This window comes from Taudactylus pleione, unplaced genomic scaffold (genome assembly GCF_031769625.1).
Source record: "Taudactylus pleione unplaced genomic scaffold, aTauple2 ptg000214l, whole genome shotgun sequence".
NCBI classification, from domain to species: domain Eukaryota; kingdom Metazoa; phylum Chordata; class Amphibia; order Anura; family Myobatrachidae; genus Taudactylus; species Taudactylus pleione.
In genome coordinates, this window is record NW_028284616.1 from 7,120,861 (window position 1) to 7,145,877 (window position 25,017).

A 25,017-nucleotide genomic window follows, 5' to 3' on the forward strand; every position below is an offset into this window, starting at 1 on the left:
CTCCCATCAGGTAGAGGTGGCACACAATGAAGACATCTTTCAACGCCCTATTGATATTGCTCTGATTTTATACCTGTTAGGTGCCATTGTGTATACGACCTTCAGGGGACTGGTAAGTGTGAGAATAAGCTACTTGCTTGTCTATGTCAGAGAGGTGGTCATCAGCCACCGCCTGCCAACATTATACTGTGCTCTGGATCATCTGAGCCAGCTCTACCGATCCTTTCTATAGATTGAGCACATTATGATAGGGCACTGGATGTAGAGCCTCATAAAGCAAGAAGGACGTGCCTTTCAATGGCAAAGACTTAACATAAGCAGGAGCCCCACTGTTCTCATCTCTACAGGGGCCTGGTGAGTGGAGTTGCTGTTCAATAAAGAAAACACTTGTCAGTCAATGTTCTGGAATTAGATTTTGTTAGACAGGTGCCAAAGTGATCCAGGCAGGCTCCACCTTCAGTATATATTCTCCAGTGAGAACTGTCTGTATTTTAATGCAGCTCTTGCAGGGTCCAGACTCCCGACAGTGGCTGTCCCTGCTGCTGCTAAAGTAACTGTAAGGTAATGGACTTCTTTCCAGGGGATAAGGCTTCCTAATGGGGGAAATTCACATTTTCAGTTCTTCCTTAATTTCTTTCTTAGTATATACCAATCTGCTATGTGTGATATCAAAATAGGACATGAGTAACTAGATTTATTAATGAATCTAATTAGAGAGGCCTGTTGCTGAGTCACAATGAATAACTAAACATATTTTATGACATACACAGAATACAGAGTGGTTCTAGATGAAAAAAAGGATCTTCTAAGATTCATACATATAGAACACCTCACATACATTCATGCACTAAAAATGGCATTGCTGCAGGACTGGGCCCATGTACATCTTTTATGGTATAACAACATTTTCCAGGCTGTAAAATGAAAAATTCTCGTATTGGGAAAAATACTAGGTCTTGTCTATTGGGCGGCTATGTGCAAATGGTCAAGTAAAAGCTTTTGGAAATCTTACAGCAGAATTGGCTGGCCTAATAATATATATATATATATATATATACACACACACATATATATATATACAGTACCAGTTTGGACACACCTTCTCTTTCAATGGTTTTTGTTTATTGAAATTATTTTCAACATAGTAGATGATACTGAAGACATCAAAACTATGAAAGAACACATATGGAATTATGGCCCTCATTCAGAGCCGCACGTTAACAACAGTACGCTCGTTGCGTTCCGATGTTGACTAACCGCGCATGCGTCGGTGTTACACTGCGCATGTGCGTACGGCAGATTGCGAGCTTTTTTTCTCTCGTTCCTAAAATAGCGTACAGGAAGTGACATGTCAAATGTGATTGACAGAACAGGGCGTTTTTGGGTGTTGACGGGGGTGGAGATGAAAAAACGCAGGCGTGGCGAGGCGTTTTTGGGGCGTACATACATTAGCAGATGCGAACGTCAAATGTGTTCGGACCGTCTCATACGTCACTGAAACATCCGCTTTCCCTTCAAAATGCTCGCACAGCTTAGGGTCAGGATTACTCGACCACATTGGCGATGGCCTTCTCCTCCGTCCCGGGACTCCACGATGGTGCAGCGATTAATCGCGGCTGGTCAGTAAAGTAATTAGTGTTGGATTGAAATCCGGCTTGGTATGTGTTTGGAAAGCAGTTTATTGGGATAGCACAAAAGCGTACGCAGGTGGAAATCAGAGCTGCTAATGTCATGATTACACAATCAATTAGCGTACATTTTTGGGGTTTTATTTTGGCCACAATTTGTTGGTTATGGCCTATTGTAACAATAATGTCATCATCTTTTAATTAGCTCCCCTTTTTTTTGGTTTACTGTGGAATTTGCATCGCTATGTGATTTTTGAAACGTTCCTTAAAGAGGCCTTTTTTTTTTTTTAAGAGGGTCAGTTTTTGCCTTTCGGGCCAGGATTAAATGTAACCCTTTTGTACAATAATGTCACAATACAATGTCAGTGTTTTGTTTTTAATTTATTGTTTAAACACAAACAAATTGGCCTAATATTTTGTTGCCTTTTTTTGTGGCCAAGATATTTGATCCAAAAAAAAAAAAACCATAACTACTAACATAAGCGTAAATACAAAATGTAAAAACATTTCACAAGAAAGGAGAGGGAAGTTTTGACCAGAAAGGAATATGAGCCAAGCACAGAAGGAGTGTGGGAAAAGTCGCCATTGCTGTCACCGTTTTCTCGCCCGTTTGGCTGGGTGAGGGTGGGCGCCAGACCGGGTCCGGGATGCCATCGGGCTGGCCTGTCCAGAGGCAGATGTTGTGGCCTCTGGACTAGGCACAGGGCTAGGCACATTTGGAGGATTGCCTGATGTTGTGCCAGAGGTGGAGGATCCGGATGTTCCGGCAGGAAGGGAGGTCGGCTCCACCATGTGCTGGCGAACGAGCTGCTCCAGGGCATCGGCGATGCGGATGTTGGCCCTGGTATTTTCCGCCAGGGCCTGAGCAATGGTCACGTTGGCCGCAGCATTTTGCTCCAGGGCCTCAGCCACCCGTATCAGACTGGCGTCCATCCTCTGCAGAATCTCCGTATGGCAATCCGATTTAAAATTGAGTTCTGTGAGGAGGCCCACTGCCTGCGGGGGGCACGCCCTGGACTGGCTTCTGCAGGGTCCTCAGCCGGATGTACTGGTTCCTCCCCTGCAGAGCCAGCAGAAATTCTGCGGCCAAGGCTCCCCTCTGGAGCAGACTCATCCGCCTCTGTCTCTGTTAGGAAATTGGAGAAAAGACTCACATTAGAATCTACATATTGGCACAATAGCATTTCAGAGTTGGTGACATCACAAGACTTACCTTGGCCAACATGAGGAGCCGCAAAGTCTGGCATGTCCGTATCCATGTTGGACACGCCAAACACCTCCACAGCCTGCACACACCCCTGTGCCATCTCTTCTAAGTCTGTCAACTCCAATGACACAGGGGTGGGACCCCCACCTGTCCCCCTTGCATGCCTAGCCCTGTCGGCAAGTTTTTGTTTGAGACGATATTTGAAGTCTGCCCATCTGTGGAATGAATTTGGAACCATTATCCTTTTTTTTACAATGGGGTTTGTTTATAGGATGGGAAAGTGTTTACTTACCGCCGTTTGACATCCCGGGCTAGACGGACATAATCACCCACCCTATTGACAGCAACGGCGACCTCCTCCCACATTCTCCACTTCTGGCTTTGGCTCATATTCCTGGCTGCCTGGGGCAGGATGTCAACGCACTTCTGGATCAAAACCTCCATCTCCTTGCTTGTGAAATGTGGCTGCCTTTTTTTTTTGGCAGCTTTGACGGGTTGACTGGGGCCAGCAGTCTCTTCCATGTCATCCTCCTCACCTATTTGGGTAAATATGCAGATTTAGCCACTTCACAACTTGCACAATATTATGTTTTAAAAGAATCATTGACACAAAATGCATGAAGGCCTTACCGCCGGAATTTTGACCATTGTTTCCCTGGTTTGAAGCCATGTCTCTGCTTCCAGCATGAAATCATCCAGAAATTCTATGTGATTTCGTGACGTATTTATACATGCGTCCTTAGTTTGCGGCCGCATCATTGATTGTGCGTCCCTATGATTCATCCTTAATTTGTGCGGGAAAATAAACACTATTTATGGCTTGGTGTGTGTGGAGTCGAGGTGGGGTTGTTGGAGTGTTGTCGGTTAAGTTGTTTGGATTTGGTTGTTTGCGGTTGGAGGATTTGGCAGAGTTGGTTTTTTGTTTGTTTTTGCTACATTTCTGTTGTTTTTCCGTTCGCATTTTTTTCATTTTTTCCACATCCTTTCCTGATTTGGTAAGTTTTGTGCAGTCAAATTTGTGGCCAATTGGTGTATTCTTCTGTTTTGTGGTTAGTTAATTTTTTTAACACTCATTTCATCTTTTTTAGTTTTTTTTGGTTTTCGGACCCAAAGAAGTTTTTTTGGGAAATCTTATATATTCGAGTTGGGTAAGTCCATTTTTTGTCTTGCATTTGCGAATTAATTACCGCATTTTTGACTGTTGGTGTAGTGACTTGCATTTGCGAATTAATTACCGCATTTTTAACGGCTTATTCATCATGTAATCCAGTTTTGCTTTTCCCTTTTCCATTTTTTGGGTCCATTTGAACCATATTTGACGTACGGTGTGCAATGTCGTTTTCATCGATGGCCAAATGTGTGTTTCCGCTATTTTCTGTGTTGGCTTGCAACAATTTGAATAAAAAAAGAACACCCTCTAAATTTTTGAAGTCTCATTGTTGGCTTTTTTACAGTTTATACGTATCATGACAATACCCCGGCATGTAAGCAGCTATGGATGGTATCAGAAAGCTAAGTTGTTTTTTGTTACTTTTGGGGTGGGTCAAAAGCCTTACATTGTAAACTTTGAATTTCAGGTAGATCTGGGGCGAATTGTTCTGGCCCTGCTCCCGGAAGACGACCAACCTCAAACTCTTCCCAGGCGTAGGCATCGTAGGCATGCAAGGCCCCAGATATTTCGAACACGTGTCACCCTTTTTGGAATGCCCGATGATGAGGTTTTAAGACGCTACCGTCTACCTCCCAAAATCATCATAGACACTCTCTCATTAATAGAAAGTGATCTTGAGCGGCAAATTGACAGTCCAACAGCAATACCACCACTGACGCAATTTATGGCGGTGTTACATTTCTGTGCCTCAGGATCGTTTCAAACAACGGTGGGAATAGTGGCGGGCATCTCCCAATCCTCCTTTTCCCGGATCCTGAGGGCAGTGATGGAGGCACTTTTCAAGCACCTCCATCATTTTATTAAAATGCCTTTGGATATGGGTGCCCTTAGTGTGGCCAAGGCCAATTTTTACCAAATAGCTGGCTTCCCACACATCATAGGGGTTGTGGATGGTACTCACATACCACTTCAGCCTCCAGCACGGCTGGAGGCAATATTTAGAAACAGGAAACACTATCACTCCCTGAATGTAATGGTGGTATGTGATGCCTCCCTCCAGATCCTGTCCCTGAATGCTAAATTACCCGGAAGTGCTCATGACTCCTTCGTCATCCGGCAATCAGGGATATGGCAGAAATTAACCAACCTACAAGCTGGTGATGCGTGGCTTCTGGGTAAGTGGAGACCTTTAGTACATAACAATGTTAAGCTTGATACACAGTGTTCCTGATGTGGTCTATTTTTGTTCACAGGAGACAGTGGATACCCTTGCATGTCCTGGCTGCTCACTCCTTATTTGGCTCCCACACCAGGGCCACAAAGTGCGTATAATTCCGCACTTACAGCCACCAGGCAAGTGGTGGAGCGCTGTATCGGCCTTTTAAAAGGCCGATTCAGATGCCTCCACCGCTCTGGTGGCGAGCTCATGTATGTGCCGGATATGGTGTCTAAAATTGTGGTCCTGTGTGGGATATTTCACAACATTGCCATAAGGAGTGGTGTCCCAATGCAGCCAGAGGATGCCTTACCTGAGGATGGCCCCCCCGAGGTTGGTCGAAGGTCAGTATGTGGGGGGGCCATACGCGATGATGTGGTGGCCAGATTTTTTAGGTAAGTTTGAACAAAACTCCAGTGTTTATACCTAATGTGTTTGTGTTTTTTGGCGAACATCTAATTTATTTTTATTTTTCTCACCATCTTCTGTTTGTTCACATAATCTTTGGCACTCCAACGCTCACTACTTCCTGCTACCCTTACCAAACCTGGATCTGGTCCTTTTGGGCATATATTCTGGAACCCATATCGCAACGCCATGTTTGTGGAATCATGTTGGCATGGTTCTTCGTCAACCAGTTCTTGATTTTGTGTTTTTATTTAATTATTTCTTGGTATGTGTTGTATTTGAATTTATCACTGTGTATTTTTTTTGGGAGTGACCACTTTGTTTTCTCTGTTATGTTGTGAATAAATGTTTGAAGAGTGAAATGGTCTTCCTTTTTTGGGACGTTAACAGCAAGTGTAACCAGGTTAACACAAGTTACATTTGACTAAGGGGTAATCCAGTACTGACGCCAGTTGAGCAAAACTGAAATATGTTTTCAGCTTCCCAATCCACACCAAAAGGAAGCCTGGCCCAACCTTGGGATTTGTAAGATTGGCCTAAGCAGCTTGCGCACCAAGTAGGAACCTGGAAAATGTAGAAATCTGTAATTGACACTACACCCAAAAAGGGAAATGACATTGTTACTGTTATGTGTTTCTGGTGTCTGTTTGACATACAAAGACAAAACACAATCTAACTTTTAAAAAAGGGAAATCCTTGCAGGAACAGTCTACTTATGTCAGGCTAAACTATCTTGGTTTTGGTTTTTAAAAATGAGCCACAACGTATATTTGTCTTAATAAATTTAATTGGAAAATAGAACCAAAAAAAAAAAACTAATGCCGAAGGAGGCCAGACAGCCGGTCGAGGGCCACCAGAATGCCGATGACATGTTGGCGCATCTGCCCCACAACATCCGCCACCTCTTGCCGACGCCTCTGTTCCTCTGTGGGTGAGAAAAGTGTGTGGGTTAATACAACAATAGGGAATCCACAGAAAAATTAAAAAAAAAAACCAAATCACTCCTAAACCCAAAAACAAAAATAAAAAGGGTGGGCTGGCAAAAATACAAGGCCTAGGTACAAATTCCCACAGGTATGATATGTGTATGTTTAAATCACCAGGAAGAGGTAAAGACAAACCTTCACAATCAACAAAAGTCAAGCCACAAAAACACGAAGAAAGGCACAACACATGATTACATACAAACAGTTTGTGCTTTAAAAAAAAAATAAAAAAAACATACCGGGAGACAAAACGGGAGCTCCGGCCAAACCTCCATGATCCTCCTCGGAGGATCCGTCATTCCCCAAAGAATGGGGCGGAGTTATGCAGGACTCCGGGGAGGGGGTAATTGGAAGAGGGGTGGGTGGAGGAGAGGGGGAAGTGGGACGGAGGGGAAGGAGGCCCGACATTTCCGGGAGAGGGTCTGGGAAGGATGGGGAGGAGTGGGGAATAGGGGAAAGATTTGGGGTGGAGTGTTGGCTGGGGGTTGGGGAGAGTGGGCGGGAACGCCGTCTGGACGGACGGTGACGGCGGAGTCTTGGCTGTCCCCCTAAAATATGTCAAAGAAATTGCGTTTAGTTTATGGACAAATCCGGGCAACCAAACTAAAAAAACAAAAAAAACAAAACAAAACAAAAAAAAAAATAGCAGTAGAATTAAAAAATCAGAAATAGAGGGGAAACATGCAGACGCAGATATGAGTACAAATAATAAATAGAACAGACAGGAAAACATGCAGACGCAGATATGAGTACAAATAATAAATAGAACAGACAGGAAAACATGCAGACGCAGATATGAGTACAAATAATAAATAGAACAGACAGGAAAACATGCAGACGCAGATATGAGTACAAATAATAAATAGAACAGACAGGAAAACATGCAGACGCAGATATGAGTACAAATAAAAAATAGAACAGACAGGAAAACATGCAGACGCAGATATGAGTACAAATAATAAATAGAACAGACAGGAAAACATGCAGACGCAGATATGAGTACAAATAATAAATAGAACAGACAGGAAAACATGCACACGCAGATATGAGTACAAATAATAAATAGAACAGACAGGAAAACATGCAGACGCAGATATGAGTACAAATAATAAATAGAACAGACAGGAAAACATGCACACGCAGTTTGCCCCACAAACACAAACATTAAAACCACAATACATAACACTTACTTGCCAGGATCTGCATGCGAAAGCATGCCAGCAAGCGGGGCGTTCGCCGTTGCAGGTCGGACCACCTGCGCTCCAGCTGCCCGATGTTGCGGCGTGAGCCGAAGGACCGCAGGCGGGACCGTACCTCCGCATACGCGGAGCGCTTCTGCCGGTTGGTCATGGGTTGAGGCTGGCTGGTGATCCGGCGATCCATGACCTCCGTAAGCACCAGCAGCTCACGCCTGGTGAATGCGGAGGCTCTCATGATGGCAATGGTGTTTTTCTTAAAAATCATTTTTGATAAAGTGTGTAAAAATTTTCTGATTGGCTAATGTATTTTGGAAATTAACAGGAGCAATTTTATTGGTTAGTGTATGAGTCATGTGTTCGACAGGGCCAGAAATCTCTGGAGAGTTAGGATAGGCTTGATGCAGTGACATGCGTAAGCAAATTTAAATAAAGAAATGAACCCAGGGAAATATGCGGGGATCCACAGCAATAGTACAATTGTTTAATTGTGGTTCACATGTTTTTTGAACAATAAAAGCGAATGTTTCATCCGTACGTATTCTGCGGGTAAACACAAACACGGACAAGAGTAAAGTTTCTTGCATTGTGTTGAAAAAAAACAAACAATTAAGCTAATTGATACATTGATTGGCATGATACGATTGATGGAGGTAGGCAGAATAAAGGAGCAGGTAATCGACATCTGACAAGGCCACTTCCTGTTTATACTTGTGCGTGCGTTCCTTTCAAGCCATTTCGGGGATGTACGCTCGCTATTTCGTACGCTCGTTAGTTAGAGGAGGGGTCGTCAGAGTTTAGGGAGGAATTTTAGATGCGAACGAAAATACGAGCGAGCCATTGAATTTAAATATTTTTGTACGTACGCCTAACGTACGTGCGCCCGCTTGCGAGTGGGTCTGAATGAGGGCCTATGTTGTAAACAAAAAAGTGTTATACGAATCAAAATATGTTTTATATTTTAGATTCCTCAAAGTAGCCCCCTTTTGCTTGGATGACCGCTTTGCACACTCTTAGCATTCTCTTGATCAGCTTCATGAGGTAGTCTGGAATGGTTTTCCAACAGTCCTGAAGGAGTTCCCAGAGGTGCTGAGCACTTGTTGGCTGCTTTTCCTTCACTCTGCGGTCCAACTCATCCCAAACCAGCTCAATTGGGTTTAGGTCAGTTGATTGTGGAGGCCAGGTCATCTGACGCAGCACTTCATCACTTTCCTTCTTGGTGAAGTAGCCCTTACATAGCCTGGAGGTGTGTTTGGGGTCATTGTCTTAATGGTCCCAGTAAGTGCAAACCAGATGGGATGGCATGGCGCTGCAGAATGCTGTGGTAGCCATGCTGGTTAAGTGTGCCTTGAATTTTGAATAAATCACCAATAGTGTCACCAGCAAAGCACCCCCACACATCACTCCTCCTCCTCCATGCTTCACAGTGAGAACCACACATGCAGAAACCATCCGATCACCTTCTCTGCATATCACAAAGACACGGTGGTTGGAACCAAATATCTCAAATTTGGACTCATCAGACCAAAGTACAGATTTCCACTGGTCTAATGTCCATTCCTTGTGTTTCTTGGCCCAAACAATTCTTTTCTTCTTGTTGTTCATCCTCAGTAGTGGGTTCTTCGCAGCAATACGACCATGAAGGCCTGATTCACGCAGTCTCCTCTGAATGGTTGATGTTCAGATTTGTCTGCTACTTGAACTCTGTGAAGACTTTATGTGGTCTCTAATCTGAGGTGCTGTTAAGTAGCGGTTTCTGAGGCTGGTAACTCCAATGAACTTATCCTCTGCAGCAGAGGTAACTCTTGGTTTTCCTTTCTTGGGACGTTCCTCATGAGAGCCAGTTTCATCCTAGCGTTTGATGGTTTTTGCAACTACACTTGAGGATACATTCAAAGTTCTTGAAATTTTCCGTATCGACTGACCTTCATGTCTTAAAGTAATGATGGACTGTTGTTTCTCTTTACTGAGTTGAGTGGTTGGTGCCATAATATGGATTACAACAGTAGTCAAATAGTGGTGTCCACTGTGTACTAACCCTACATCTGCACAACACGACTGATGGTATCAAACACATTAAGAAGGCAAGTAATTCCACAGGTTGACTCTTGACAAGACACACCTGTTAATTCAAAACTATTCCAGAAGACTAGCTCATGAAGCTGATTGAGAGAATGCCAAGAGTGTGTAAAGCTGTCATCCAAGCAAAAGGGGGCTGCTTTTGAGGAATCTACAATATAAAACATATTTAGATTTTTTTTTACACTTTTTTGTTTACAACATAATTCCATATGTGTTCTTTCATAGTTTTGATGTCTTCAGTAGTAATCTACTATGTTGAAAATAATTTAAATAAACAAAACCCATTGAATGAGAAGGTGTGTCCAAACTTTTGACTGGTACTGATTACATATATATATATATATATATATATATATATATATATATATATATATATATAATTATACATATACTGTGTGTGTGTGTGTGTGTGTATGTATATATATGTATGCATGTATGTGTGTGTATGTATATATATATATATATATATATATATATATATATAAAACTAATATAGTTTATATTGCCTCCAGCAAAAATAAAAACCAGTGCTGTGTATATTACAAATGTGCTGGCTATAGTTGCAATAGTAGAATCTCGCAGTGTTATCTGGGAGTCCTTAGTTAGTGACACTCTGGAGCATAAGAGGTTTGTGTATATTTCCCTCAATATCCAGATTTATATGCAAACAGATACAGTCAGTGTGGTTGAGATGTAAGAAGGCTTTGGTTCTACACTTATAGTCATAGCACAGTAATATAATATGGTTTGGAAGTTGTGAGTTTCTGATCTGCTGCTATTAGATCCTGGGCATAGATCAAGGATCTGGGTTATGGGTTGTGTTATATCAATTAATCTCAGTGACTGGTAATCACTTTTTAAAAGTAGTAGTTATTAATATTTATTGTCATCCGCTGTTATTTGCTGTCATTGTTTTTGGTCAATTCTCCACTGTTAGCAAGCTTTACTAAAAAATAACACCATACTAAAGTTGGGTACACACTGATAGATATATTGCCTGCTCCATTGAATGGGCGATATATCTATAGTGCATCGCCAGGTTTGTACAGTGGATATGTCTGTGAAGGATGTCGTTCACAGACATATCCGATGTGCTGTGCAGCACACAGATATATCGGTCATCTGCTGGTGTGTACGGGCGACCCGCGGATCGACCGTACACATACTGCGGGGACCCAGCGTTGATTGACAGCTCAACTAGGCGGGTGATTTAAATGCTTCCCATTTGAGCTGTCAAGCCCTGGCACATCGGACAGATGAATTGGTAAGTGTGTATACACTTAGTAATCGTCGACCTAGTGTGTACCCAGCTTAAGCAAGGCCTAATATAGAACTTACCAGATAAAATGACCTGTGCATGGGGTTCACTGTGTTGTTCATAAGTACATGTGTTGTTCTGGGGAAGTTTTTTGTTGTTATTTTAACATGCAGAAGCTTTCATTAACAATTACAATACTACTATTTTTATATAAGGCAATTTGCATTTTAGAGTTACTGGTACATTATCATGTAGTGTTATTTTTGGTGTGTGCTATATTACGTCATTGTTCAGAATTTTTAAATGGTCTTCATGTCAACATTCAGAATGTTGTCATGTACAGTGTCAACACTAACATCATGTCGACATTGTGAATGTCGACAGTCTACATGTCAACAATGTAATTTTGCATACAATCTTACGCTAATCTAAGTCTAACCCTAAAACCTAACCCTAACCCTAAAATCAATTGACCTAAGGGCCTGATTCAGAGATGGAGAATAATGTGATTGCAGCTGCGATTTTGTACGCAACACAGCTGTGAAAATATGCTAATGGTTGCAAAGATCACCCAATCAAAGGATTTGCACCAGTCTGTAGAGGGAACCAAATTGCCTTCCGTGTATTTTTCAAATAAGATCTAAAGTTCTGTAACAGTAATGAGGATAATGCAGAGTTGATCTCAAATCTGATGTAATTGCTACCACATGACATGCATGGAAATAAATATGGATAATTACCGTTATGCTGAGTTGTACATTTGTCTGCTGCTGGACCTCCACCATCCGAATGCTTGGTCATCATCATTATTGGTGCTCACCTGCAACAACTTCTGGGCTTGTTCAGAGATGGGTGGTAATGCAGTCGCACTCTCAATAGCGGTTACGGGAATATGCAAATGCTTTTCTACTTCAGGGTCCATAGGGGGTCCACAGGGTTGACCTTGGGGTATAGCTGGATCTGGATCCATGGGCACCACGCAGTTAAAGCTTTGCTGCTCCCAGGATGCACTTGGGTCCGTCCTCCTCTATACCCCGCCCCGGCCACAGGCACCTCAGTTTTAGTTGGTGCCCGGCCGGAGTCGGGTCACCCTGCGCAGTGGGGCTGCATAAGCAGCCCCTAAGCTTTATTCTTTCTTTTTTTTTTTTTTTTTTTTAAAAAGAAGAAGATTTTATTATTTTATTTTTACTGTCTTCAGAGCGGCAGCATCAGACTGTCCATCTGGACGTCTATGCTGCCGCTCCAACAGCCCCGCTGGCGCTGCGACGCCGGTACTGATCCGGGGATCGCAGCGGGACCCCGGAGTCAGTGCTAGCGTAGCTCCGGGACCTCCCAAGGACTGCTGCCGGACTGAAGGGGCCAGGTAAGCCGCGTGCAGCGCTGTCAGCGCTGCACGCGGGGAAAATGCAGTCTTCATGCCGCCGGTCTCTGGGGACAGACCGGCGGCGCTAGTAGCGGCGGCGGGCTCCCCCTCTTCAGGCATACCCCGCGTGTCCGCTGGCCCCCGGGGTGTAAGTACCGGCGGGGAACCGGCTTCCCCGGGGGTTTAGTACTAGCAGGGGAGGCAGCCTTCCCTGCTTCAGCACTCCTCCCCTCAGCCCAGCGCGCCTTCTCTCATGTGTGCTGGCGTCGCTGGGCTGTTTTCACTTGGCCACTCCTCCTCAGAGCTCTCCGGCGGCCATCTTCCTCAGGCAGCATAGCAGAGCTCCCAGGCAGGCTTCCAGTGGACCAGTCCCTCTGCGTACCTCTCCCCCTGCAAAGGACAGTGTTCGCAGCGCTATAGCCCTCCCAGACACTGAATCTGGGAGGTTGATTGTAGCGGAAGGTGCAGTGAGTATAACTTCTCTGCATGGTATGTGACTTTTGCTAGTGCTGCTGTCTGTGCTTATTTTCTACTTACTGTCAGCTTTTTACCTATCCCTTTCCTTCTCCTACGGCCCGCAGGTGCGTGGGGGAGGGGTGTTCTTTCTGTGTACCTCACTTATATAAATCTACGTATTTGTGAGGTCCGTCACATACTGCGGTGTGCTCCTCAGTACCATATTGTGGGCTGTTTGGGTTGCATACTTGGGAGTGCGTGGGTGTTATACGCCTTACCTCGTTTCGGTGAGACACTTTTTTTGCAAAAAAGTTTGTGTCATGTCTGATGAGGGGAATGAGCGCTCCGAGGCTCCTGTGTTGTTTTCCTGCCGACGCTGTTCGGCAGGGGTTGACGGGGCAGATTTGTCTCAGGACGGCCTGTGTGGGCGGTGCCAGTTGGTACCTGGACCCTCTAAACCCCAGGTGGCGCAGGATCCTCCGTGGGCAATGTTTACGCAAGTGCTGGCGTCAATTGCGGACCGACTTGCGGTCCCGACTGCGGCCCCTTCTAGGGCGTTGCCCCAGCCTACCATGCCCCATTCCCCGGGTGTGACTCGTCTGGTGCAGTCTCCTCCCGGGTCTCAGACTGTGGGTCCTTATGCGGGTTTGCCGGTATACGTGCAAACCCCCACAGTGCCGCAGCAGTCGATGGTACCTTTTCAGGGGTATCCTCAGGCAGTAACCCCGCCTTGGGTGGACGTCCTCTCCAGCTTTGTTCAGAGTCTGGCGGCTTCGTCATCGGCTTTTCAACATATGTTGCACAGTGATTTGCCCCCACGGGCGTCCAAGCGTTCCGTTCCGGCTTCACTGGCGTCTCAGTTCACGGACACGGACGTGTCTTCAGATGACGGGGAGATCCATGAAGACTCTGACTCGGATGCCGGGGCCCAGGAGATGGAGTCTTCCATTAATGTGCCGGCATTGGTTAGGGCGGTGCGGGCCATCCTTCACATTGAGGAGGATGTGCCCGCCCCCAGGTCAAAATACCCAAATTTTAAAAAGGCCAAGGTAGCTTCGACGGTTTTTCCCCTGTCCGATCAATTGACGGATCATATGGCAGGGGCCTGACAGTTGCCCAGCAAGAGGTTCCAACCGCAGAAGCGGTTGGCTTCGAACTATCCGTTTCCGGAGGCTCATTGCAGGAAGTGGGAAACTCCTCCAGCGGTGGATTCCCACGTTACCCGCTTAATTAAAAGCGCTACGCTGCCTTTGCCGTCGATCTCCTCCCTGAAGGATCCCACGGACAGGAAGGTGGAGACTTGTTTGAAGTCTATCTACTCTCTCTCGGGGGCGGTGGCCCGTCCGTCCATGGCCATCTCTTGGGTGGCTAAGGCCATTGAGAGCTGGGCCAATGCTTTGGAGGATACCTTTCCGGAAGATGCTCCGGAGATCCAGAGAGCGTTGATAGGTCAAATGAGGGATGCGGCTTCCTACATTGGGGAAGCATCGTTAGACGCAAGCCTGCTAACCTCTCGGGTGTCGGCTGCAGCTGTGTCGGCGCGTCGGTCCTTGTGGCTGAGGTCTTGGAGAGCTGACGCTGACTCCAAAAAGGGACTGGAGGCCTTACCTTTTAATGGGGAGTTGCTTTTTGGTCCAGACTTGGACAAAATTGTGGACACTCTGGCTAAGTCTAAATCAGCCTTTCTCCCTTCGGCTTCTGCTCCTACCAAGATACGGAGCTCTGCTTTTCGGTCCTTTCGGGTTCAGGGCAAGGCAAAAGGTCAGTCCTTCCCGAGGCAGTCGACGACCAAGGCCGCTTCTAAGCCCAAGAAGCAGCCCTGGAGTGCCAGGCACCCTTCTTCCAAGCAGGAAGATAAACCTTCTGCCTGATGGGACGGGCCTCCCTCTGGGGGACCCCAGAGTGGGAGGCCGACTTCTTCTATTTGCCCAGTGCTGGCACAATACCACCACGGATGCCTGGGTTCGAGAAGTGGTCTCCCAGGGGTACGCCCTGTCTTTTCGGCACAGGCCGCCCCACCAGTTTTTCTGCACGAGTCCTTCTCAGGATACGACCAAGTCTTTACAGATTCAGGAAGCTATAGAGTCCTTGCTGACAGCAGGGGTCATTGTTCCCGTTCCTCAATTATAACGAGGGACGGGGTTCTATTCTTCTCTGTTTCTGGTGCGGAAACCCAATGGTTCTCATCGCCCTATCCTCAACTTGAAGTCTCTGAACAAATTCCTCAGAGTTCCCAAGTTCAGGATGGAAACGTTACGTTCCATCATTCTGGCGATGGAACCGGGGGATTCCATGGTGTCCCTGGATATCCAGGACGCCTACCTCCATGTTCCGATAGCACCTTCGCACCAGCGGTATCTGAGGTTCGCTATCCTTCAACATCATTACCAGTTCCGGGCGCTACCCTTTGGTCTCTCCACGGCACCGAGGGTGTTCACGAAGATTATGGCGGTCATGGCCGCACATCTTCGGAACCAGAATGTACGGCTACTACCGTATCTGGACGACCTCCTGTTGCTGGCGAGTTCCCCGGAGGTACTGCTTCATCATCTCCACTTGACGGTCGCTTGCCTGCAAGCGCACGGGTGGCTGATAAATTGGAAAAAGTCCTCCCTGATTTCATCTCAGCGGATGGTTCATTTGGGAGCCCTGCTGGATTCTCGGCAGCAAAGGATCTTCCTGACCCCGGAGAAGGTCTCCTCCCTGCAGCTGAGGATACACAGTTGCCGCCTGTCGGTCCATTCGGCTATGAGGGTTTTGGGCTCCATGGTGTCAACATTCGACATGGTGGAATTTGCCCAGTTCCATTCCCGGCCTCTGCAGGGGCTGATTCTATCGGAATGGAACGGGTTACCTCACTGGATCCGCTCTCAGTTCCTGGTGTTGTCCCCGGAGGTTCGGCAGTCTTTGGCTTGGTGGCTTCAGACAGCTCATCTGGTCGAGGGGCGTCCCTTTTGGATCCCGGACTGGGTCCTGCTCACGACGGATGCCAGTCTTCGGGGTTGGGGGGCAGTGACCGGCTCGTTGTCACTTCAGGGTCGTTGGTCTGCGGAAGAAGCTCTTCTTCCCATCAACATTCTGGAACTGCGGGCGGTTTATCGGGCCCTGCAGTCGTCCGGTCCCGCTCTTTACGGACGGGCGGTTCAGGTGCAGTCCGACAACGCCACCACGGTGGCGTATATCAACCACCAAGGAGGAACTCGAAGTCGGGCAGCAATGTCGGAGGTGTCTCGCATCCTTGCTTGGGCGGAGTGTCACATTCCAGCGATCTCGGCAGTCTTCATTCCCGGAGTCCTCAATTGGGAGGCGGACTTCCTCAGCCGTCACGACGTGCATCCCGGGGAATGGTCCCTTCACCCAGAGGTGTTTCAGCTACTCATGGACAGGTGGGGGCTGCCGGAGCTGGACTTGATGGCCTCCCGTCACAATCACAAGTTGCCCGTTTACGGGTCAAGGACAAGAAACGTAGGCGCCAGTCTGGTAGACGCGCTGTCGGTGAAATGGACGTTTCACCTGGCGTATCTGTTTCCTCCGATATCCTTACTTCCTCGGGTTCTGCGGAAACTCAAGCAGGACGGCGGCACGCTCGTGCTGGTTGCTCCGGCGTGGCCCAGATGTCCTTGGTACTCCGATCTGAGGTGTCTCTCCATCGACGCTCCGTACCTTCTTCCTCAGCGTCGGGACCTGTTGTCTCAAGGGCCCTGCCTTTACTCGGATCTGGGTCGGCTGTCTTTGACGGCGTGGCTCTTGAGACAGCCGTCTTGAGGTCTAGGGGTTTCTCCAGTTCAGTCATTGGTACCATGCTTAGGGCACGCAAGCCTGCCTCCGCACGGATTTACCACAGGGTGTGGCGCACTTACTTTCAGTGGTGTGAATCCAGAAACTATGATCCTCAGGTGTTCCGGGTTTCCAGAATCTTGGAGTTCCTTCAATCAGGTTTGGACCTCGGCTTACGCCTGGCCTCTCTGAAGGTTCATGTGTCTGCATTGTCCGTGTGGTTTCAGCATCGGATTGCTACACTACCGGATGTTCACACCTTTTTCCAGGGTGTTCTCAGGATACAGCCTCCCTTCGTGCCTCCTGTGGCTCCTTGGGACTTGGCGGTGGTGCTACGGGTCTTGCAGGGTCATCCTTTTGAGCCTCTTGAGGTGGTGGACCTCAAGTGGCTGACGTTCAAGACCGTTTTTCTCCTAGCAATTGCTTCTGCCAGGAGGGTGTCAGAGTTGGGGGCGCTTTCCTGTCGCCCTCCTTTTCTGATTTTTCATCAGGACAGAGCGGTGCTCCGCACTCGTCCTGAGTTTTTGCCCAAAGTGGTCTCGAAGTTCCACATTAATCAGGAACTTGTTGTGCCAGCTTTTCAGTCGCCTGATCTTTCAGCTGGTGAGGCTTCCTTAGATGTAGTCCGGGCACTTAGAATCTATGTGGATCGGACTGCTTCGGTTAGGAAGTCGGATTCTTTGTTTGTCCTCTTCGGTTTTCACAAGAGGGGTTGGCCTGCCAACAAGCAAACGTTAGCCCGTTGGCTTCGTTCCGTTATTTGTGAGGCTTATGCACAGGAGGGTTTACCTGTGCCAGCCTCTGTTAAGGCTCATTCCACTCGTTCTGTGGGTCCCTCTTGGGCTGCTAGATGTGGCGCCTCCGCTGTTCAGCTGTGTAAGGCGGCCACTTGGTCTTCAATTCAAACGTTTTTGAGGTTCTATGCGTTTGACACCTTCGCCTCTCAGGATGCATCCTTCGGGGGCCGAGTACTCCTTTCAGCACAGGAGCGTCCCCGCCCTTAGTTGAACTGCTTTGGGACATCCCCAAGGTCAACCCTGTGGACCCCCTATGGACCCTGAAGTAGAAAACAAGAGATATGGTAAGAACTTACCTTTGTTATCTCTGTTTCTACGAAGTCCATAGGGTCCACAGGGCGCCTGCCCTGACGCACCTGGCTTCAAATGGGCTGTGTGGCTGGTCACCGGTTTTCCGTCTCCCATTTCTGTGAGTATGGTTTCTTGTGTGTTCCAGTCTTCCTTCTCTCTGTTTAGTCTCCTCCTCCGGCCTTAGCTGCTTACCAACTGAGGTGCCTGTGGCCGGGGCGGGGTATAGAGGAGGACGGACCCAAGTGCATCCTAGGAGCAGCAAAGCTTTAACTGCGTGGTGCCCATGGATCCAGATCCAGCTATACCCCAAGGTCAACCCTGTGGACCCTATGGACTTCGTAGAAACAGAGATAACAAAGGTAAGTTCTTACCATTTCTCTTGTTTTCTCAGCCTTTCCTTTTCCTTCACGGTGCGGTAGAGGGTAGGAGCTATGAGACATCCACTTTCAGGGTCTGTGCATTTGTGATGGAGAATGTAATCAAACCAACATCAACGCGACAACGGTCACACCATGGACATTTGCGCTAGCCTAAGGTCTACTCTAGCTACTCTCCTCAAATCTAACGAAACATGGCCTCTGAAGCATTGGATGTGCAATTGGGAACACCCGTGACACTCCCATAACATGCCCATGAAACAACCCCTTTTTACAATCACTTTAAGTCACCTCCCAGTCTCCACCCTGAAACTCCCAGGGACCGCAAACCCCTTCTCAAGTGTAATTACAATTAAGCATAATGGGGCATAGCCTGCAATTCCATCAACGTTCCCTCTCTGAACTTAGGCTTTGTAAGTACGCCCGGTTAGAGACCAAACACGCAAGATACACTCCACAAACAGACTTGCATTCAACACTGTATCAGTCCCAATTTGTTTGTCTTCTAATACTAGCAAATACAATGAGAATGTTCATAAATACACATTTAGGGCCATATTCAATTAGTGGTGATGTCCAGCTGCACACATCACTGTACATACATACATACTACATACAGTAGCCCAATATTGCAGATTTTCCTGCACACCTCTGGATGTAGTGTTAGTGGTCACAAGGTGCTGGATAAATAGTTGGAAGATTTAAAGAAAGCTATATATATGATTTATATAAACTTCTTCTGTTGCGTCTACAGTTGGTCTTGGACTGCCCTACAGATACTTGTTTTACTTACATCTACCAATATGAACCATACCTGAGGGACCCAGTGGCTTATCCCAAAGTCCAGGTAAGTTTGTATATTCCATGTTTGCATATATAAGTTGTACCTACCTTTACTTATTTGAAGCGAAAAGTCGACCATTTTAAATTGGCTGGAAATCTGAAATGTATGAACTTTATGTTGATGTTCTTTAACCACTTAACTGATTATTTAATTCCCAGAAAACCACTCATAAATGGTTGTTTTTTTTATTACTCAATAAAGTTAAAAAAGTTTACAAATTATTTTTAATAGTATATTTTAAGATCTTATTTAAAAAATATATATGTCACCCCCCAGGTGTCATAAATCCTAATAATAATATCTCCCAACACCCCATTAATATATAAAAGACAAAAAAATCAGTTTTCTAACTAAATTCCCCCCCCCCCGTAAAAAGACACGTTTTCTTTGCCCCCCTCCTCCTCCTCCCCTGTGACCAGTATAATTTGTATTATTTACTATTTTACCCCCCCTCCAGAGTTATTTTACTCTATATTAGCCCCCCCCCCCCGAGTCCTGGTTACCCTCCCCCCCAGCCCCCATGGGCATATACCCCCCTATCCCATATGCAGAGCGCAGCAGAACATTGTGTTGGGCCTGATGATCAGTCCACCCTGCTGAAGCTGATCTGTGCACTTCCAGAGATCAGCCAAAAAGTTCTTGGAGGGGAACTAAGTTCACCTCCTCGCACTGCGATCTCCGTCACATGCGTCCCGGAGTGCCGTTCGCACTGCTTTCTGGGGCGTGATTCTGGAAGTGATATTGGCGGTCACAGACAACCGCATCACTTCTGGGGTGAACGGATCTCCTCTGCAAAATCCGGTGGAAGCAGTGTGGCAGCGCGGTCGCCTGTGATGTGACTTTGCCAGCTGAAGCACTGCTGACTGCGGTCGCATCACATGTGACACTGCCAGTTAAGTGGTTAACAGGGGCTTCCACATTCAGTTAACTTCAATTATTGGTTTGTACTTGCCCTCTTGCAGTTTATATTAAATATATAAGTTTATATTTTTGTCTTGAGTTCTGATCATGCATAATCAACATGTTTCAGTTTGACCCCTTCATGACTGGAGAGATTTAATATTGACTGACCAGAATAAATGTTTCCTACTTAGTTATGTCGGTTACACTGGGAATACATTTTCATTTTCTAGTCTATCCTGGAGAGTTTTATATTATATTCGGGAACTGAGAGGGCTTTCTTTTTTGCAGCAAGGCCCTGTAAATATCTTTTTTTCTAGCCATTCTAAATTCAGTTTGGTAAAAAAAAAGTATTCATCATTTTTCTCATAGTTACTTTCACACTGTTTGTGCAACCCCACAAACACAATGACAGTAATATGTAAGTTTGTGGCAGGAGCAGATTTAGCCATCTGCTGAACACTCATTCCTAATGAAAGGCTATGCCCTTATGTGTTTAAAGGCCTGGTGCAACAGTACTACGATCCACTGTTTGGTGCATGGGAAGTGGTTAAAAATAAATTAATGATACCATAAAAAATATTCACATATAATATACAGTATAAATGTGTACATGTATGTAATGATTCTTATAAATAATGTTTCCCTTTAACTGTTCATTCAAATTGATATGTTTGCTTTAGCGATAATGTATAGTTTATACAAGGTATAAAGAGAACTGGTATGATATGACAGATATTTATTCCTTCCAGATGTTAGTTTTCATGTTCTACCTACTTCCATTTCTGTGTGTGTTCATCTATGGTCTGTTGGTTCCTGGCTGTTCCTGGATGTTGGACTGGACAATTGTGTCTGCTGGTGCAGTAGCACAGGTAAGTAGTACAAGTCGTGATTTCTCTATAGCAACATATTGTAGTACCAATAAAGGGACCTGGCATATGCCAGAGCACCTCAGTCCGTCCCATCACCTTTTTCCAGCACTCCTACCCCCACTCCCCTTCCCATTCCATCTCGCCCTGCTCCCATACTCTGTTCCCGGTGGCCGCTGCAGAGCTAGGTAGGTCTGTTCTGTCTCCCTGGCAGTAAGAGTGTTAGGGCGCCAGCCCCTGATCTCAATATGTGCGCATGTTGGTGACTGACAAAACAGACCTTTCACAATTATTAGATAAATTCTTACTATGTTATATGATGTTTATTAATCTATTGTGATGACCCAGACTGAGGAGGAGATGTATCAAGCTTTGGAGAAAAATAAAGTGGAGTAGTTGCCCAATGCAACCAATCGGCTTCTAACTGTCATTTCAAAGACTGCCTGGTTCATGTACTAAGTGGAGATCAGGGGGCCAAATGAAAAAGACAGAGAAAGTCCCTGTAAACATCGCTTCTCTGCCTTCTGTCCATTAGCACTAACAGACTAGAATATTGGCACTGCCATAGGCACCTGTGGCAGTGCTAAGTGACCAACTGTTGCTAAGGAAAGAGGTCATTTACCATCAGCTGTCTTCTCTCTTTGCTGAAGCTGCAAAGGACTCGGCATCTTGGCTATTCGGCTCTCACGTGTTTTGGCTAGCCAATGAGATAAAGCCGAACTTAAGTTGATTTGTCAACACCGAACTGCTCAAATTTTTAGTACATTGACCCCTGTGCTAGATAAATGACAGTTAGAAGCTAATTGTTTGCTTTGGGCAACGTCTCTGTTTTATCTCTCTCCAAGGGCGGGATGTACTAAGTATCGCATCTGCGATGCGCTACATCCCGCTTCTCATCGGGTACATACCGAGGTTGATTATCGCGATATGTACTTAGAATATCGCAAAGGACAGCTCATCTTGATAAGAGCTGTCCTTTGCAAAGACCCCAGATAGAGGGACTTCTGGGTTTAACATCCAGAAGTCCCTCTGGTGTCCTTCTGTGCATGTGCAGAAGGCCACGGGGGAAGATGGGAGGGATCCGTTTGGATCCCTCTTAGGGGGAGAGTCCCCAATAGAAGCCCATAGGCTTCTATTGAATAACGCCACCTGAAGATGACGTTACCCATTCCGGTTCTTTGTACATATGGTAAATGCGGAAAACCCCCCAAAACTGCATTTTAGGGGGTTTTACCACATTTTGCACTTTTAGTACATCCTGCACCAAGGCTTTATAAATCTCGACCTTAGCCTGTTTTTTAAAAAAGTCTATACTTATGGAAGACGCTGTATTCATGGACTCATGGATTCATTTACCTGATTGAACATTGTTCTTCATAGGCCCAGTTTGCTCACATGGGATCCTCAATCTATCACCGAACCCCATATACTTACCGTGTTCCCAGAGAAACTTGGTGGGAGTTTATGATATCGAATTTTGTGTTTACCCTGGGAATGCAGCTGCTGGCCTACCGCTGTCTCCAGAACCCGGCTTACTTCCTGAGAGAAGCAAAACAGACTGTAGAGGAAGGCAAGAAAAAGGATTAGTAAGGGGAGTGAATAGGACTGAAGTGCCCTGTGTGTGGTCTTTAATAAGCCCTTAGATGTTGAAGTTGAACTGCGCTCCTTATGGTTTATAGACTGTGACTTGGATCTCTTTGAAAGTTTGTGGAAGAAACAGAAAACGACACATTAAACCCAGAAGAACCCCTACCGCAAAATTGAGACATAAGAAGTAAACTTTCTCTTTGTGTGTGTGATTTTTTTTTTTGTAGTCGATTGCTAGTAACATATTGTCCAATTCAATGTTACTATTTTTTTTTCCTTAGTCTCACATTTCGTGTCCTTACTCAGATGAGGTGAGAATCTCATTTTGGGCAGCACAGCTGTCCACCAATCACATCAGTCCTGCTCTCCGAATACCTGTCTGCAGAAAGGGGTACACCAATAATCTGTGCTTCCTCCTGCTGTCATTGTAGTAGCTGTGTGATATCTGGCAGTATCACTAGAAGAGATGCATCCGAGGGTGGATACCTCTTTTTCTTCCCGATACCTCTGTCCTGGTAGCACCCTAGAGACACAAAGTCTGCTGGTGAAGGCAGGGGTAATCTGTGTGACTCACAGAGCCGGAGAGTAATTACTTAGAGATGAGGACGTTCTTTTCATTTCTTTCTGTGAGTTTGGGGGAAGACTTTGAGTGGCACAGTAAATTCTGCTACAGATGGCATACGCAAAACATCACAATTACTCAGTCATGTCACACATATTTATAAAAAACTGAAGGTGTATATCTGACACGCCCTGCATATTGTGACACATTCTTACATGTAATAAAATGTTTTAAAAACGTCAGTGCTTGTCCTATTTTTGTGTTTCTGTATAATGCACATATATTATTTATATTGAGATGAGCTCCAATACAGCTGTATTATTGTATGAAGAGTCATCATTTAGGAAAGGAAAGGTGTACAATAATCATTCACAACTCTTCTAAAATAACACCGATTATGCTGGGTATCTTAAGTAGAGGTTGTAACTGCGCTACTCCGCCCCCGCTCATCCCCAACCACCAGAACTCCAACCCCTGCTCCATCTCGCCCTGGTATTGGTGATGTGTGGGGATAAATACTGTACTGTAGGGGATAAATACTGAATAAATACAAATATGGATTATACAGATCGCTCACACTGTTTTATGTAGGTGCAGGGGAGGAAAATTGGGGGAGTGGGGGATGGGGTTGTTGTGAGGTATGGGTGTGTAAGTGAGTTAAAGTGTGTGTACTGCTCTGTGTTTGTGGGTGGGTGTGGGCGTGCGTATGCCTAGAGTGCGATGCCGGTATGTCGATGTGGTGTAAAATAACAGGAGGAGACGGATGTGAATGGGAAATTACCATTTATTGTTGAATAGTCGCAATGCTTTGCCATATATGGTGTGGACGTGTAGTAATCATGTCTGCTCTTGTAGGGAGCACTCTTGTGGTATAGCCATGACTATACTCCCACTTTGTATGAAGTTTGAGGTGTGTGTTGTGGGGGCAGATAAGGTTAATCCTTTAGAGAGCACCTTTAACTGTGCAGTTAAGGGACCGGCGTGTGTCCCCTAGTAGACTTGTGATCTGTCAGACTTCATGTTGTCCCCATAGCGCTTCAGGGTGTATGTAGCTGTGTCTGATACAAAAACAGTGGCGGCGTCCAGCACTGGTAGGAATAGTCATAGAAAATATAACCTTCCATTGTTATGCTGTGCCTGATGTATTGTGCCTTCTGAGCTCCTGGTGCTTCCTCCCTCTGGGCAAATTGGAGGCTTTCTAAATGGTTTGTGTATAGACCCCCTTCAGTTAGTGTACCTGGACGTGATATTGAGTGAGGGCGGAAGTACGGTTCCATACCCTTAAGACACTGTTATTTTCTCTCAAATGTAGTATCTGTCCACCAACAGTAGAAACTTGTACCCTTGCGGGCTCGCTTTGCTTGCCACGCTTAAAACATGATGGCTTGCTTCGCTTGCCACAGGTTATTATTCCCAGTAGATGTCCACGTGGATAGTAAATGATGACGTCAGGGTACATTTATTGAAGGGGATCTACGCCAACCTTTCTAAATCAGTAGCTTGAGGTTCCACTAGTGACGAATAGTGCTTTTGAATCTTACAAATGAGCAGTGGGTTATATGGCACCGTTTCTTATGCGGGTAGACCTGATATCCAAGGTGATGTGATTGCCGTGGTGGGCTGTAATGCATGGTAGGCAGTGTGGCTTCGACACGTTTCGGCTCTGTAGAGCCTTTTTCAAGGAGGATTGAGTGAGTGTCTCCCGATGCCCCATAATAATGGCTGTGATGGTGGTGTCACGTGAAGGCGCCGAAGTCAAGATGAACTGCGCTTGAGGTGTCACATGATGGCGCCGCAGCCAAGGTGAACTGCTCTTGTATAGCACTCCCCTGGACATAACCACAAACATGGAGTAATACACATACAATATGCCACTTACACAACATTCACCACACATCCACTCCCCACAACAACCCCCCCACATACTCACCCACTCCCCTGCACCTACAATCATGGGGTTAGCGCCCTGTACCATGTATAGTTGTACACTAAGTATCTGTCTAGGAATGGATTCCATAAAATATAACAAGTATATTTGAAGTTGCTTTGTAGTTCCATGGTCTTTAACCTCATAAAGAACTCCTTCCTTATATAGGGCCTGA

The 25,017-nt window shown here is 45.9% G+C and overlaps 1 protein-coding gene across 1 annotated transcript in view; it reads left to right on the top strand.

The window, feature by feature from the left end:
• TM6SF2 (transmembrane 6 superfamily member 2) overlaps positions 1–23,124 on the top strand; it is a 53,354-nt gene extending 30,230 nt beyond the window's left edge. Inside the window, exons 7-10 of the mRNA XM_088478422.1 lie at positions 11–112; positions 18,908–19,000; positions 20,650–20,769; positions 22,147–23,124. Of these exons, the coding sequence (XP_088334548.1) occupies positions 11–112; positions 18,908–19,000; positions 20,650–20,769; positions 22,147–22,353 (522 nt within the window). The 3' untranslated portion in view covers positions 22,354–23,124. The remainder of the gene's footprint in view (positions 1–10; positions 113–18,907; positions 19,001–20,649; positions 20,770–22,146) is intronic.
• The last annotated feature ends 1,893 nt before the right edge of the window (positions 23,125–25,017 follow it).